We start from the raw sequence: 13,049 nt of genomic DNA, 5'->3' as shown, positions 1-13,049 counted from the left end.
AACAACAGCTGTCAATGGGGAGTCCCGGCCACATAAGGTACAATGGGCCAGTGTTCTGTACATGACACATGACCTGACACAAGTTCCTGGTACTCACATAAAAGTGCAAGTAGTGGGGCCCTTACCATAAACAGGCAGCTGTATAAGGCCACTCATTTTTTGCGGAGGTGGGTTAAAAAAAACTGATAATTTTTTTGCAGTGTACATGTGATCTTATGTTAATAAACCACAGAAATAGTTATGTTGAATAAGAAATACTCACCTTTGGGGGGGGCTGCACGACACAGGGAAAAATGGTTAGGATTAGGCAAAAGATGCAGTTGCCTAAGGTAAAAATTGGCTTATTCTGAATGGACAAAATAAATCTGTCATCACCCGTGTGATTTGATTGGCTACCAGGTGCTCTATCCCCGCCCCCGAGGAGATTGCGCACTCTTCCTCACCTGTTCACAAGGTTGAAATACTTCTTCAGATATCCGAGATCCACGTGGCTCTTGCACAGCTCCAGGTCAGTGCGGGGGTAATAATGTATATAATTCACACACATCTCATCTGTAATGCTGAATCCACCCTAAGAAAAGCAACACAATAATAAAAGAGAGGCCTCCGCCATTTAGAGGCCGTACCACAACATCTGTACTTCTATATAGTCACCATAATAGTGTTATGTATGTGCACTATGTGGTAGTATTATACGGGCACTCTTTGGTACTCTTATATTTTTCATAGTACATAACTATTATGAAATTACTATATGGCCGTATTAATATGTGTGCAGTAAACACCTTCAGCCAGGATTGTATGTCTATAATTGTGACACTATACGGTATTATTCTTCAGGCACTCTATGATACTGTTGTCTTTTCATTGTATGGCCCTATTATGAAAGTGTCATATGGCAGTATTAATATGTATGCACTAAATGGTAGTGTATAGTATAGCACTCCAAGGTAGTCTATATGACAGCATTATGTGGGCACTATATGGAATTATTTTTTCAGACTCTGGCTCTATTATGTAAGCACCATACAGTAGTACTGTTATGTGCACATTATATGGTACTGTTATCTTTTCACAATATGGCACTAATATGTAATGTAGGTAGTATATATCTGTACTGATATGTGGGCATTATATGGTACTTTTATTTATTTTTCCACAATTTGGCACTATTATGTAAGTACCATACATCATTATTATTATGTTACTTTTCACAGTATGGTACTATTATATGGATATATAACAGTACTATTATGTGGGTACTGTAAGGTACTTTTATTTTTAACAGTATAGCACTGTCATACAGATACTATATAGCAGTATAACTATGTAGGTTCTATATGGCCATTTGCATTTTCAGTCTTGCACCATTATGTAAACACTATATGGCAGTATTAATATGTGCACACTATATAGTATGGTTATGTTTTCATGGTATGGCACTAATGTCTGGAAACTATACATCAGCATGAGCATTTACATGAGCACTAAATTGCATTATCTATTTTTGCAGCATTGCATTATTGTGTAAGTGCTATAAGACAATATTACGTGGACACTGTATGACACTGTTCTTTAACTGTATGACACAATTATGTAGTTACTATATAGCAGAATTAATATGTGTGCATTATATGGTACTATTATCTTTCCACAGAATGGCACTATTATGTAGACACTATACAACAGTATTATGTAGGCACTATATGGTACTTTTATTTTTTTCAGACTGTACTGTGGTACTGTTATGTAAATAGTATATAGCAGTATTAATGCTGTTACTTTTTCATAGTATGGTAATATATAGGTACTATATGGCTGTTTTTAGCCTTGTATGTATAAGAAGATATAAGATGACCTAAAAGATGGGGATTACTGCGCTGTCCACAATATTAAAGGGTCAGGGAGTGAAGAGGATAGTCGCCATTGATCTAGAAGGACTCCACAATTATTTCTTCACATATCGGGATGGAGAACTCAGGGAGAACTATGAGGCGCCGACGTTACATGAGCTCTCACCACCGTGACTCTGCTTCTGTCTTCTGTGTTGTAAGAGCATCTCGTAATCAGCAAATCCCCCTGAAAAGCCAAATACACAACACATTCAGTTACCACAGCCTACATGGGAAGGAAAAGGTTAACTGAAGAACATGCATGTTGCAAGACTAAAACTCCCTATGACACGCATATCCTCAATAAAAACAAGGCTGCTTTCTATCTGAAACAGCGCCTCTCCTTTGCACAGGTGGTATGTGGTACTGCAGCTCAACTCCATTGAATTGTATAGAGATGAGCTGCAGTACCAGATACAACCTGTGGACAGGCGTGACGCTGTTTTCATTTTCTAATCCATGCAAACCCAATATTTAAAGCAACACTACAATTAATAGTAGATATGAGGGTTGTACTGGAAGTTTGCTGCTGTTGTGACCTTGATGTTATAGTACACTTTACACCATTACACGTAGCGACGTCGGACTGCATTGTTCGCATAAGTGGTATTGACGTCTGTAAAAGCCAGGAACAATCTGATTAATAGATTAATCAAAAAAATAACTCCCCACCCCGATCCTGCTGCATCCAGGCGGCTATAATTAAGAGATGAAAGCGCCCAGGTTGAAGGTTAATGAAAGGAAACATCACAAGGAATTAAGACTGATGACGAGGGGATGGATCGGGACTTAGTGAATAAGCCAAGTTATTGACGACGGGGCGCCGCAGCTTTAAAGAACGAAGAATTTATATAAAAGGGGCCTGGTTTATAAAAGATGATAAATCAATTGGAAACCCAAGGTTAGGGCTACAGTAAGGTTTAGGGCAGGGTTTGATTTAGGGCTATGGACTAGGTTTAGGGCTACAGTTAGATTTAGGGCTACTGGTAGGGTTTGGTTTAGAGCTACGGTTAGATTTAGGGCTACGGGTAGGGTTTGGTTTAGAGCTACGGTTAGATTTAGGGCTACGGGTAGGGTTTGGTTTAGAGCTACGGTTAGATTTAGGGCTACGGGTAGGGTTTGGTTTAGAGCTACGGTTAGATTTAGGGCTACGGGTAGGGTTTGGTTTAGAGCTACGGTTAGATTTAGGGCTACGGGTAGGGTTTGGTTTAGAGCTACGGTTAGATTTAGGGCTACAGGTAGGGTTTGGTTTAGAGCTACGTTTAGATTTAGGGCTACGGGTAGGGTTTGGTTTAGAGCTACGGTTAGATTTAGGGCTACGGGTAGGGTTTGGTTTAGAGCTACGGTTAGATTTAGGGCTACGGGTAGGGTTTGGTTTAGAGCTACAGTTAGATTTAGGGCTACGGTTAGATGTACGGCTACGGTTAGGGTTTGGTTTAGAGCTACAGTTAGGTTTAGTGTTACGGTTAGATTTAGGGCTACGGTTAAGGTTTGGTTTAGGACTATGGTTAGATTTAGGGCTACGGTTAGGGTTTGGTTTAGGGCTATGGTTAGATGTAGGGCTACGTTAGGGTTTGGTTTAGAGCTATGGTTAGGGTTTGGTTTAGAGCTACAGTTAGGTTTAGGGCTACGGTTAGATTTAGGGCTATGGGTAGGTTTAGGGCTACGGTTAGGGTTTGGTTTAGAGCTACGGTTAGGTTTAGGGCTACGGTTAGATGTAGGGCTACGGTTAGGGTTTGGTTTAGAGCTATGGTTAGGTTTTGGTTTAGAGCTACGGTTAGGGTTTGGTTTAGAGCTACAGTTAGGTTTAGGGCTATGGGTAGGCTTAGGGCTACGGTTAGGGTTAGGTTTAGGGCTACGGTTAGATGTAGGGTTACGGTTAGGTTTAGTTTAGAAGTACAGTTAGGTTTAGGTCTAGGCTTTCATTTAGGGCTACAGTTACTGCTAGAGTTCGGTTTATGGATAGGGATTGATTTAAGGCTAGGGTTTGATTTAGGGCCACGGTTTGTTTTAAAGCTACAGTTAGGTTTAGGGCTACAGTTAGGCTTAGAACAACATTTAAGGCTAGGATTTGGTTTAGAACTATGGTTAGGTTTAAGGCTACAGTTAGGATTACGGTCTAAAGTTAGGGCCAGGATTTGGTTTAATACTATGGTAAGGGCTACAGTTAGGACTAGGGTTTGGTTCAAGGCTACTGTGCTAGAGTTAGGTATAGGGTCACAGTTAAGTTTAGGGCTAGTCCTAAGGTAATACAAAAACTCAAAAACTTTGAATAAAGTATAAAAAAGCTAAAAAATAAATTAATAACAAGGTATAACTTTTTATTTTTAACACTTTATTGGCAGATTTCAACAAAAAAGCTAAAGAAAATAGGGAAACTATAATTCTATCAGTATTTTCTAAAAATACAGTACCTGTGCTAAGGGGTTCAATACTGGTGGCAGGGACTCAGGCAAAATACTAACCTTGCCCCAGGCATTGATGACCCAAGCTACACCACTGACCCTATCAATATACATGTCTTCTGCATACTCCAAATGGACACGGCAAGGGTTAAACATCCAATTTTAGATCCCGAATTTTACTTACCGGTAAAACGTGTACGGGTTTCTTCAGCATCCTGATCTCCTGTGGAAATAAATAAAAAATATGGATATTAGGTGAAGTGTTGTAATTAAGTCCATGTCTGAAAAGGGGGCTATGTCAGATCATTGTATGTGTATACTGCAGGACACTATTCACCCTACACCTCCAACAATGCAACACAGCAGAGTACACTGCAGGTCGTGAGCCAGCAGGAGGCGACAGGGAAAAATACAGATCTGCAACCCATCCATGAATATCTTGTACATTGTGTTCGATGCCCATGGGACCACATGGAGGATGGGCTCCGTAGTCAGCTGGCCCCTTCTCTATGATATGGGGTAATGATATAAACCTTTACTAGTAGGGAGCCCTATTTTGCTTTTTGGTTCAGTCCCCCTCCTATATGGACACCTCAATTCCAGAAACCCCTTACCTGAAAGTGTGGGCTGAAATGTTTGTCTTCGTTCACAATGGCCATTTCCTTTTCGTCTCGCACCAACAGGGTGGTCACTGCTCGCCCTGTTAAATGAGTGTGAAGCTGAGAGGCAAATATGTGGATGCCGCCTGAGGGAAGGGCCTGCGACACAAAGAATATGGATATAATCTATACACGGGGCACCATGTGAAATGTGCCATTTATATCACTAGTGTCTTATATATCTGTGCTCCTGTCCCCTTCATGTCACATCACTCTAAACACCTGTGTAATCAAGAAAAATAAAAAAAGTGAGTTTTCTGTGCGCTCTTCAATAATTAATACATCAGGCTTCATGTAAATGTCTGTTCTGCATGAGGGGATGAGGCAGAGACATGAGAGCCGATGGAGGACACAGAAACTGTGTGTCCGGAAAGTAACAAAGGTTCAGTCCAGCCGAGCTAGAGGTCACCAGATGCCCCGCCCACCTGACTATTCAACTACAATTCCCAGCATGCCTAAATGCATTTTATATCTATCCGTGGTGTTTTATTTCCATTGTGACCCCCTAATTTCTATGTACACCCCTGAGGAAGTCTACCACTAGGAGAAGAGCACGTTTGTGGAGACCGTTGTGAGTTCATCGCTGTGGAAGGTTTCACTGTTTTGTTTCCAGGTTCCTGCTCAGCTTATTATTTGCCGCTCTGCAGGTCACAACGTCCATGACTCCAAGCCCTGAGCTAGAACATGGTGCCAAGCAAACTCTGGGCAGAGTCAGGCCAGCGGCCGGTGTCCCCGAGGGGCAGAATAGCAGGACATTAGTGACAATTCAGGGCCAATAAGACTATCCGCCCGCTGCCCGCTCACAGGACGGTGGCCGAATACCAACCCTTCTGGTGCTTCCCTTCATTCATAAAAACGTCCAGTCTACCTTGGAAGAACGTAACACATAAAAGACTGGATGGTGGAAGTGTCTACACATCTGCAAGGGGACGTGTCAGGACAACTGTGGCCCAGGGGCAGGACGATGGAGCTGGGCACCATGTGTGTACACCATGGTGCGTGTGTGTGTACAGTAGGGTGTGTGTGTACAGTAGGGTGTGTGTGTGCAGCATGCAGTGTGTGTACAGTAGGGTGTGTGTGTGCAGCATGGAGTGTGTGTACAGTAAAGAGTGTGTGTGTGTACACCATGGTGTGTATGCAGCATGGTGTGTATGTGTGTGTGTACAGTATGAAGTGTGTGTGTACACCATGGTGTGTGTGTACAGTATGGGTTCTGTATACAGCATGGTGTGTGTGTGTGTGCAGCATGGAGTGTGTGTACAGTAAAGAGTGTGTGTGTACACCATGGTGTGTATGCAGCATGGTGTGTATGTGTGTGTACAGTATGAAGTGTGTGCAGTATGGAGTGTGTGTGTGTACAGTATGAAGTGTGTGCAGTATGGAGTGTGTGTGTACACCATGGTGTGTGTGTACAGTATGGGTTCTGTATACAGCATGGTGTGTGTGTGTACACCATGGTGTGTGTGTACAGTATGGGTTCCGTATACAGCATGGTGTGTGTGTGTGTGTGTACAACATGGTGTGTGCGTACAGTATGGTTTCGGTACACAGCATGGTGTGTGTGTGTGTGTGTGTGTACAACATGGTGTGTGTGTACAGTATGGGTTCTGTATACAGCATGGTGTGTGTGTGTGTACAACATGGTGTGTGTGTACAGTATGGGTTCTGTATACAGCATGGTGTGTGTGTGTGTACAACATGGTGTGTGTGTACAGTATGGGTTCCGTATACAGCATGATGTGTGTGTACAACATGGTGTGTGTGTACAGTATGGGTTCGGTACACAGCATGGTGTGTGTGTATAGTATGGGTTCTGTATACAGCATGGTGAGTGTCAGCAGCATAGGGTTGAGGTGTGCAGAGTCTGGTCTGTACATTATGGTGTGTGTGTGTACAGTAAGGGGTGTGTGTAGCATGCTGTGTGTGGGTACAACATGGAGTGTTTGTATATAGCATTCAGTGTGTGCGCAGCATGGGGTCTGTGAGTGAAGCATGGAATGTGTGTGTACATCACGGTGTGTGTGTGTACAGTAGGGTGTTTGTACACCATGGTTGTGTGTGTACAGCATGGAGTCTCTGTGTGTGCAGCATGGAGTGTGTGTGTGTGTACACCATAGTGTGTTTAAAGTATGGAGTGTGTGTGTACACCATGGTGTGTGTGTGTGTCTAGCATGGTGTGTGTGTGTGTGTGCAGCATGGAGTATGTGTGTGTACACCATGGTGTGTGTGTGTACAGCATGGTGTGTGTGTGTGTGTGTGTGTACAGCATGGTGGGTGTGTACAGCATAGGGGTGAGGTGTGCAGAGTGTGGTCTGTGTACATCATGGTGTGTGTGTGTACAGTAAGGGGTGTGTTTAGCATGCTAGGGTCTGTGAGTGAAGCATAGAATGTGTGTGTACAGTATGGAGTGGGTGTGTGCAGCATTGTGTGCGTGTACAATATGGAGTGTGTGCAGCATGGAGTGTGTGTACACTAAGGTGTGTGTATACAGTATGGTGTGTGTGTACAGTATGGAGTGTGTGTGTGTGTGTTCTGCATGGAGTAGGCGTGTACACTACGGTGTGTGTAGCATGGTGTGTGTGTGTATACCATGGTGTGTGTGTACAGTATGGAGTATGCGTGTCCAGCATGGAGGGCGTGTCCAGCATGGTGGGTGTGAACAGCATAAGTGTCACGGGTGTATCAAGTGTGACAAATAGTCCCTCTGGATCTGGCTGTAGAAGGTAACTGAGCTTGGCATTGCAGATGCCTTCTTGATCTTCTCATCTCTGTAGTGTAGTGATATCCTTCTTTCTTTAGGACCCAGCAGCGACCTACACCTTCTGCTAATTGACACACCCTTGCTTGGTAGTTAAAAACTCTCAGTGTCTCCAGAGAGTTGCCGGTGATAGTTCTATGTTCCTTTGTCCATGTCAGGAGTACTAGTAGTCAGTTAGTTTCTTATTGGACTTCCCTTGGAGGACAGTTGGCGTTATCTCTCTGGTGTCTTCTCAAGCTAAGTGTATCCCCTTTGTTTGTTTAGCTTGTTGTCTTTAGTTACAGTGGGGCCTGACTAGTGTTCATCCCGTCCCCTTTCTACCTAGGGCCAAGCTTTAGGGACATTCAGGGATTAGGTTTCCTGCTCGGCGATAGGTGCGGAACCTATATAAGGACGACAGGGTAGTCAGGGTGATATTAGATCTGCCTAGGGGTCTCGACTCCCCCTTTCCCTAGTTGTTGGGCTCCCTTTCCCCTCTTACCATTGTTGTACACTTGTTCCTTCCCTCACCTTGCATGACAATTGGTGTGAGGTGTGCAAAGTGTGGTCTGTGTACATCATGGGGTGTGTGTGTACAGTAATGGGTGTGTGTGTAGCATGCTGTGTGTATGGGTACAGCATGGAGTGTTTGTATATAGCATTCAGTGTATGTGCGGCACGGGGTCTGTGAGTGAAGCATAAAGTGTGTGTGTGTGTACAGTATGGTGTGTGAACAGCATGGTCAGTGGGTACAGCATAGTGGTGAGGTATGCAGAGTGTGTTCTGTGTACAATATGGAAGTTGTGTGTGTGTGTACAATAAGGGGTGTGTGTGTGTATAGCATGCTGTGTGTGGGTACAGAATGCAGTGTTTGTATATAGCATTCAGTGTGTGCTGCATGGGGACTGTGAGTGAAGCATGGAATGTGTGTGTATACCATGTTGTGTGTGTACAGTATGGAGTCTGTGTGTGCAGCATGGAGAGTGTGTACAGTATGGAGTGTGCAGCATGGGGTGTGTGTGCAGCATGGGGTGTGTGTACAGTATGGAGTGTGTGTGCAGCAGGGGGTGTGTGTACAGTATGGGGGGTGTGTGTACAGTATGGAGTGTACAGTATGGAGTGTGCAGCATGGGGTGTGTGTACAGTATGGAGTGTGTGTACAGTATGGAATGTGTGTGCAGCATGGGGTGTGTGTACAGTATGGGGTATGTGTGTGCAGCATGAAGTTTGTGTGTGTGCAGCATGGGGTGTGTGTACAGTATGGAGTGTGCAGCATGGGGTGTGTGTACAGTATGGAGTGTGCAGCATGGGGTGTGTGTACAGTATGGGGTATGTGTGTGCAGCATGGAGAGTGTGTACAGTATGGAGTGTGCAGCATGGGGTGTGTGTGCAGCATGGGGTGTGTGTACAGTATGGAGTGTGCAGCATGGGGTGTGTGTACAGTATGGAGTGTGCAGCATGGGGTGTGTGTACAGTATGGAGTGTGCAGCATGGGGTGTGTGTACAGCATGGAGAGTGTGTACAGTATGGAGTGTGCAGCATGGGGTGTGTGTACAGTATGGAGTGTGCAGCATGGGGTATGTGTGTGTACAGTATGGAGTGTGTGTACAGTATGGAGTGTGCAGCATGGGGTGTGTGTACAGTATGGATTGTGTGTACAGTATGGATTGTGTGTACAGTATGGAATGTGTGTGCAGTATGGGGTGTGTGTACAGTATGGAGTGTGCAGTATGGGGTGTGTGTACAGTATGGAGTGTGCAGCATGGGGTGTGTGTACAGTATGGAGTGTGTGTACAGTATGGAGTGTGCAGCATGGGGTGTGTGTACAGTATGGAGTGTGCAGCATGGGGTGTGTGTACAGTATGGGGTGTGTGTACAGTATGGAGTGTGCAGCATGGGGTGTGTGTACAGTATGGAGTGTGCAGCATGGGGTGTGTGTACAGTATGGGGTGTGTGTACAGTATGGAGTGTACAGTATGGGGTGTGTGTACAGTATGGAGTGTGCAGCATGGGGTGTGTGTACAGTATGGGGTGTGTGTACAGTATGGAGTGTGCAGCATGGGGTGTGTGTACAGTATGGGGTGTGTGTACAGTATGGAGTGTGCAGCATGGGGTGTGTGTACAGTATGGAGTGTGCAGCATGGGGTGTGTGTACAGTATGGGGTGTGTGTACAGTATGGAGTGTGCAGCATGGGGTGTGTGTACAGTATGGGGTGTGTGTACAGTATGGAGTGTGCAGCATGGGGTGTGTGTACAGTATGGAGTGTGTGTACAGTATGGAGTGTGCAGCATGGGGTGTGTGTACAGTATGGAGTGTGCAGCATGGGGTGTGTGTACAGTATGGAGTGTGCAGCATGGGGTGTGTGTACAGTATGGGGTGTGTGTACAGTATGGAGTGTGCAGCATGGGGTGTGTGTACAGTATGGGGTGTGTGTACAGTATGGAGTGTGCAGCATGGGGTGTGTGTACAGTATGGAGTGTGCAGCATGGGGTGTGTGTACAGTATGGAGTGTGCAGCATGGGGTGTGTGTACAGTATGGAGTGTGCAGCATGGAGTGTGTGTACAGTATGGGGTGTGTGTACAGCATGGGGTGTGTGTACAGCATGGGGTGTGTGTACAGTATGGGGTATGTGTGTACAGCATGGGGTGTGTGTACAGTATGGGGTGTGTGTACAGTATGGGGTATGTGTGTACAGCATGGGGTGTGTGTACAGTATGGGGTATGTGTGTACAGCATGGGGTGTGTGTACAGTATGGGGTATGTGTGTACAGCATGGGGTGTGTTGTACGGGGTAAGTGTGCAGTAAGAGGTGGGTGTATGACAGCACCCCTCCTTCCCTGATGACTCCATTAATTGTTACAGGAAATATTTTTGTTTCTATGAAAGAAAAATGAAAATCTATCAAAGAACAAACAAGCGTCAGACGCCCGGCCCGAGCGGGAATCAAAGCTTCATCACCGCGCGGCATGAAGACGAGCAGCGATCATCCACAGTGACTACGACAGCCGCAGCTCCCATCACTGCGCAGCTCGTTATAAGCGCGACCGAAGCAGGCGATAGGATTAACCCCTTGTGTGACGTGCCAGGATAGGAGGAGTAGTACTGTGTATATACAGGATAGGAGGAGTAGTACTGTGTATATACAGGATAGGAGGAGTAGTACTGTGTATATACAGGATAGGAGGAGTACTGTCTATATACAGGATAGGAGGAGTAGTACTGTGTATATACAGGATAGGAGGAGTAGCACTGTATATACAGGATAGGAGGAGTAGTACTGTGTATATACAGGATAGGAGGAGTAGTACTGTGTATATACAGGATAGGAGGAGTACTGTGTGTATACAGGATAGGAGGAGTAGTACTGTGTATATACAGGATAGGAGGAGTAGCACTGTATATACAGGATAGGAGGAGTAGTACTGTCTATATACAAGATAGGAGGAGTAGTACTGTATATACAGGATAGGAGGAGTAGTACTGTGTATATACAGGATAAGAGGAGTACTGTGTGTATACAGGATAGGAGGAGTAGTACTGTGTATATACAGGATAGGGGGAGTAGTACTGTGTATATACAAGATAGGAGGAGTAGTACTGTATATACAGGATAGGAGGAGTAGTACTGTCTATATACAGGATAGGAGGAGTAGTACTGTGTATATACAAGATAGGAGCAGTAGTACTGTATATACAGGATAGGAGGAGTAGTACTGTCTATATACAGGATAGGAGGAGTAGTACTGTCTATATACAGGATAGGAGGAGTAGTACTGTATATACAGGATAGGAGGAGTAGTACTGTGTGTATACAGGATAGGAGGAGTAGTACTGTGTATATACAGGATAGGAGGAGTAGTACTGTGTATATACAGGATAGGAGGAGTAGTACTGTCTATATACAGGATAGGAGTAGTACTGTCTATATACAGGATAGGAGGAGTAGCACTGTGTATATACAGGATAGGAGGAGTAGTACTGTGTGTATACAGGATAGGAGGAGTAGTACTGTGTATATACAGGATAGGAGGAGTAGTACTGTGTATATACAGGATAGGAGGAGTAGTACTGTGTATATACAGGATAGGAGGAGTAGTACTGTCTATATACAGGATAGGAGGAGTAGTACTGTGTATATACAGGATAGGAGGAGTAGTACTGTGTGTATACAGGATAGGAGGAGTAGCACTGTGTGTATACAGGATAGGAGGAGTAGTACTGTGTATATACAGGATAGGAGGAGTAGCACTGTGTGTATACAGGATAGGAGGAGTAGTACTGTGTATATACAGGATAGGAGGAGTAGTACTGTGTGTATACAGGATAGGAGGAGTAGCACTGTGTGTATACAGGATAGGAGGAGTAGCACTGTGTATATACAGGATAGGAGGAGTACTGTATTTACAGGATAGGAGGAGTAGTACTGTATATACAGGATAGGAGGAGTAGTACTGTGTATATACAGGATAGGAGGAGTACTGTATTTACAGGATAGGAGGAGTAGTACTGTGTATATACAGGATAGGAGGAGTAGTACTGTGTATATACAGGATAGGAGGAGTAGTACTGTATTTACAGGATAGGAGGAGTAGTACTGTCTATATACAGGATAGGAGTAGTACTGTTTATATACAGGATAGGAGGAGTAGTACTGTGTGTAGACAGGATAGGAGGAGTAGTACTGTCTATATACAGGATAGGAGTAGTACTGTCTATATACAGGATAGGAGGAGTAGTACTGTATATACAGGATAGGAGGAGTAGTACTGTGTATATACAGGATAGGAGGAGTAGTACTGTGTGTATACAGGATAGGAGGAGTAGTACTGTGTATATACAGGATAGGAGTAGTACTGTCTATATACAGGATAGGAGGAGTAGTACTGTATATACAGGATAGGAGGAGTAATACTGTGTGTATACAGGATAGGAGGAGTAGTACTGTGTATATACAGGATAGGAGTAGTACTGTCTATATACAGGATAGGAGGAGTAGTACTGTATATACAGGATAGGAGGAGTAATACTGTGTGTATACAGGATAGGAGGAGTAGCACTGTGTGTATACAGGATAGGAGGAGTAGTACTGTATATACAGGATAGGAGGAGTAGTACTGTGTATATACAGGATAGGAGGAGTAGTACTGTATATACAGGATAGGAGGAGTAGTACTGTGTATATACAGGATAGGAGTAGTACTGTGTATATACAGGATAGGAGTAGTACTGTCTATATACAGGATAGGAGGAGTAGTACTGTATATACAGGATAGGAGGAGTAGTACTGTGTATATACAGGATAGGAGGAGTAATACTGTGTGTATACAGGATAGGAGGAGTAGCACTGTGTGTAT

At 44.3% G+C, this 13,049-nt stretch overlaps 1 protein-coding gene across 1 annotated transcript in view; it reads right to left on the bottom strand.

The window, feature by feature from the left end:
- Nucleotides 1–13,049, bottom strand: part of DBH (dopamine beta-hydroxylase) — a 90,733-nt gene that overhangs the window by 5,560 nt on the left and 72,124 nt on the right. Inside the window, exons 7-10 of the mRNA XM_073637800.1 lie at nucleotides 4,912–5,055; nucleotides 4,482–4,520; nucleotides 2,020–2,079; nucleotides 444–571 (exon numbers count right to left, since the gene is read on the bottom strand). Coding sequence (XP_073493901.1) covers nucleotides 444–571; nucleotides 2,020–2,079; nucleotides 4,482–4,520; nucleotides 4,912–5,055 — 371 coding nt within the window. The remainder of the gene's footprint in view (nucleotides 1–443; nucleotides 572–2,019; nucleotides 2,080–4,481; nucleotides 4,521–4,911; nucleotides 5,056–13,049) is intronic.

This window comes from Phyllobates terribilis, unplaced genomic scaffold (genome assembly GCF_046119375.1).
Source record: "Phyllobates terribilis strain yellow unplaced genomic scaffold, ASM4611937v1 Scaffold_7__3_contigs__length_470593459, whole genome shotgun sequence".
NCBI lineage: Eukaryota > Metazoa > Chordata > Amphibia > Anura > Dendrobatidae > Phyllobates > Phyllobates terribilis.
The sequence above is the reverse complement of the archived record's forward strand: the minus strand, read 5'-3'. Positions and strand labels throughout refer to the sequence as shown.